This window comes from Limulus polyphemus, unplaced genomic scaffold (genome assembly GCF_000517525.1).
Source record: "Limulus polyphemus unplaced genomic scaffold, Limulus_polyphemus-2.1.2 Scaffold5515, whole genome shotgun sequence".
In the NCBI taxonomy this organism is placed as follows: domain Eukaryota; kingdom Metazoa; phylum Arthropoda; class Merostomata; order Xiphosura; family Limulidae; genus Limulus; species Limulus polyphemus.
Window position 1 is genome coordinate 10,306 of NW_013671125.1, and position 4,386 is coordinate 14,691.

A 4,386-nucleotide genomic window follows, 5' to 3' on the forward strand; every position below is an offset into this window, starting at 1 on the left:
CGTGTATTAACCATTCCAGTAAATTGTAATTTATCGGGTAAATTAAGCATCCTAGTAAAAGTAACAATTATTAAGAAAATATGGTGTTTAATTAGTAATTCGTCAGGTTTATTAAGCCTTTTTATAAAAGCAAAAATATTATTAAGAAACTAAGTAGTAACGCATCGCGTTACAGTAAAAGTATAGAAGCTAACTAACTGTGTTGTAAAAATACTTTGTAGTGAAGTGTTAATAGTTTGTTATACTCACTTGAATGTCTATACGTCCTTTCCATGTTGCTTGTCGTTTCTTCCTGTGAAAACCAAAATGAATATTTTCCCGTTTTTCGAACGCTTGCTCATAAACAACCTCAAGTCTTTCCTCCATAATCGTCGAAAAATTAGAAGGTAGCCACGAGGGATCTGCTTCTATAACTAGAAATGTAAAACTGATAATTTATTAGAGCTTCACAACCGAGGTTTGTACCATAAAGAACAGTTGAGTAATACTGATTAAAATATGCTTTTCAATATTTGAAAAAGTGACCAAAGGTTTTAGTTAATGTTCTGATGAAATGTTTCTTAAAGCAGAGAAAAGGAAACAAAGTATTTTGTTGGTATTTTTTATACTGGTCTATTCAAAAACACACACACGATTTGCATATGTAACCACTGACTGATTATATTTTTGTTAAGATATTCACTGAATTTTTCTTTTCATTCAAGCAATAATTTTCCGCAAGAGGGCCAACTAATAAGAGGTGTTATTGTTTATGTTAGTTAAGTTTGTAAACGGTAGTATGTCTTCTTAAACAAGATCATACAAACATGTCGTTTGCACAATTTTATTTGATAAATAGTATTTTATATTTTTACGATCTGATTGGGTCAGGCGTAGCCTAATGGTTAGCGTACCTGAATGTGGGTCTTAATATTCTGTTGCCGTCAGTTGGGGTTACGTGTTCTTTATAAGGGTAAGGTTGAAATCTCACCATTTGATTAGCCGAACAGTTGATGGTAGGTACTGTTGATTAGCTCTCTTCCCCCTAATCTATCAGTTCAAAATCGGGGAGGGCTAGAGCAGATAGCTCTTGAGTAGCTTGGGACGAATCACCAAACAAACAAACAAAGCAGTAAATGGGAGCGAGGATATAATTTATTGTTTTCGTAATTTCAAATAAGACAAACTTTAGGTAAACATAAAATATAATCATGTTAAGTAGATAAATTCTGAGAATATGTGTTTAAGTTAATGTGTTAAACACACAAGAAAAAAAAACAAGGGTAAAAAAATGGAATTTAATCACAGATAATGGAAATTAAATACAGTGTCTCAATATAATTATGGGCAGACGATGCGGGAACTCGGGGCGTTGAAGCACCCTCTGGCTCCAGGAACGGGGATGCCGCACACCTACTGGTGGTGTAATAGTTTACTTTTCAGTGTGTTTACTTTCAACAGGTTGTGGTTAAAACAATTATATATATTTTAATTAAATAGCTAAACAAGTTTTGGTGCTGGCTTCGTTTTATTAAGACGTATTAACAGCAAACGATTTTATTCAATGGGAATGAACTCTTCTACTATATAAATTGCTCACTGTTTTGTAATTTATAATTAACTTCATATTTCGTATTTTATACTGTAAATTTATTTGTTTATCACAAATAACGGGTTATGTGGGCTCTGCCCATCATGGGTATCGAAACACGATTTTTAGCGTTATAAGCCTTCATATTATATCGCAAGAAAGGGAGGCGATTTGGTACATGCGTGAATTAGATAGTAGATTAACCCTCAAATTACCGACTTGTTTATATACTGATCACTGTATATGTTATATATACTGCGAACCGTGGTGTATGTCCGAGTGTTTGTCTGTCTCCTGTTTGAAAAGCTGCGCACGCAGGCAAAGCTCAACATTCACTTTTGAAATGATGGGAGAACAGGCATGAATAATGTTGATAACAAATTTTATTTCACAAGCAGGATATTCTACACTAACTTGTTAGGAATTAATCACACTATCATTCACATTTCATAATGTGATATAACTTAAAGAATAAAAATGTAGATTTACTGTATGTTATTGTTGAGTGACTCTTAGCATGACTGAAATGCTCAACAATTACTTTTCACAGTGGGTGGTATAAGAAGCTCAGAGCTTTGGCTCTAAGTGAAATCAAGAGTGTAACACAATTAACCTTTTTAAAGTCCATGAAATAACTTAAATTGATAGATGAACTTAAACTTTTCCCGCCACTGGGGACGGGTACTTTTGCTTATTACATCATATTGAGTATGTTTGTTTTTGCCTGTTACACCATATTGAGTATGTTTGTTTTTGCCTGTTACACCATATTGAGTATGTTTATGTTTTTGCCTGTTACATCATATTGAGTATGTTTATGTTTTTGCCTGTTACACCATATTGAGTATGTTTGTTTTGCCTGTTACATCATATTGAGTATGTTTATGTTTTTGCCTGTTACATCATATTGAGTATGTTTATGTTTTTGCCTGTTACATCATATTGAGTATGTTTATGTTTTTGCCTGTTACAACACTCAATGTGTAAAGCACTGACCATAAAACATGGGATAAAATCATCCATTTTCTATGTATTTTCAGAATGCGATTAAGTGCAGAATTGACGGTATTCTTGTTTAGACTTCGTGTGTGTGACTCCTAATGTTAGCGACCTTGTAATAACCAACTAGCAATTTGATACATTAACGGTTTATAAAAATAACTGTTTAGTAATGCAGTAGGGTCCGTATAAACCCCTTGGTAATTCTAGGGTTTACATGAAAAGTTTAGGTTGAAAAAATGCTGTGTAAATGGCATTCTTTTAAGCATTTTCTATGTAATATTTTGCAAGAAATAAGTGAAGCGAGCGATGGAAACGAGATTTGAAATCACGTGCACATGCTACTGTCAGGCGATCGATAACAGAAAGAAAATGCGGACTGTTAAGAAATTGCGTTCTTACGAAGATTTTCCTTTTTTTGTGGTATTGGACCCACTGAATAAAATAGGTATGGTACGGTATATACACGTATATGCATTGGTTACAGATACACATACATGGTAAACAATTTATAAAAATATATTAAAGTGAATTTCATGTTATGCCTTTGTGATTATTATTCTTACTGAGTAAAAGGAAGACCATAAAATTAGACACATCTAATCTAGTGCGCCTGTGCTTAGAGTACAGACATATGTTGTAATAATAAATACTGACTGATTTAGCTGCTCATAACTTACATTAATAGCGAGAAGTGTAGTGGTAGAAATGCGGTAATTTGTTTAAAGCGACTGTGAAGCGATGTTCTTTGTGTCAATTGCAGCACCTCAAGTTTGAAATTAAATAATCCTTACGGTACAGCGGAAAACAAGCACGATTACAAGGCGCGTTACATTTATCAGTATAGGTCAGAGTTGAGAACTCCATGATGGACCAGGAGAACTTATAATTTTTTAGTTTTTTTATGTCATCTTTAATTTCTAAACCTCGAGGAAGGACCTTAAAGAGGCCCCTGCTTCTTTGCCTACATACATATATCCCACTTCCTAATCTTCCAGTTATTGTAAAACAAGAATTTGGGTAACATATCCTCATTCTTTATCCAAAACATCCCCCCCCCACTGAAACTGTTAAGAAACTTTAATTAGGGGATTCCTCATTGAAACATCTAAGCTTAAGGACAATAGCTCAGTTTGGTATTCAAGGTTCTCGAAGAGATTCCCATTTAAGTCGCCCCCCGTCATCATCACACCCTGAAATCATGTGGAGAAGTAACTCCCATAGTCAGTATTTTCAACATTCTGGGGGAGGAAATTTTTTCAGTGATTTAGAACCAGTTTGTAATAGCTGTTAGAAAGATGTATGTGTGCAAAAATATGGACTATGAGCTTACATGGTTTCCAGTTTTCATTCGAGCCTGACAGTGTCAAGGCAGGGTGCTTCAAACATCCTGTACAGCCACATATAAACTGGTTATGCTAGTACTGAAGTAGAATTGTGATTCAATTGTGTAATCCAACTTTAATATTGGGTTAGATACATCTATATTTTCTACCATGTGGTTCTTTGCCTTACCTGAAGGCATTGTCAGCTATCATCTGCCATTAGAAAATGCTGACTGTTCCTTCTTCACCACCTACTTAGAGTTTGATCTTGCTATAGTCTATTATATATTTAATAATGCTTGGAGACGGCTTGAATGGGTAATGAAGAAAAATTTTAATATAAGTTTAACATAACAGCAAATGTGCAACGTTTCGACAAGTTTTTGTCATCATCAGGTACATGTAGTTTACACTAACACAGATATATATATATACAGTATGGAACAAAGAAGTCACATGACCGGATACTGTTGCAAGACTTAGAAGAGATAT

At 34.2% G+C, this 4,386-nt stretch overlaps 1 protein-coding gene across 1 annotated transcript in view; it reads right to left on the reverse strand.

Annotated features, from left to right (window-relative positions):
- Nucleotides 1-4,386, reverse strand: part of LOC111089195 (probable GPI-anchored adhesin-like protein PGA55) — a gene marked incomplete at its 3' end in the record, with an annotated part of 25,502 nt that overhangs the window by 10,177 nt on the left and 10,939 nt on the right. Inside the window, exon 3 of the mRNA XM_022401227.1 lies at nucleotides 250-413. Coding sequence (XP_022256935.1) covers nucleotides 250-413 — 164 coding nt within the window. The remainder of the gene's footprint in view (nucleotides 1-249; nucleotides 414-4,386) is intronic.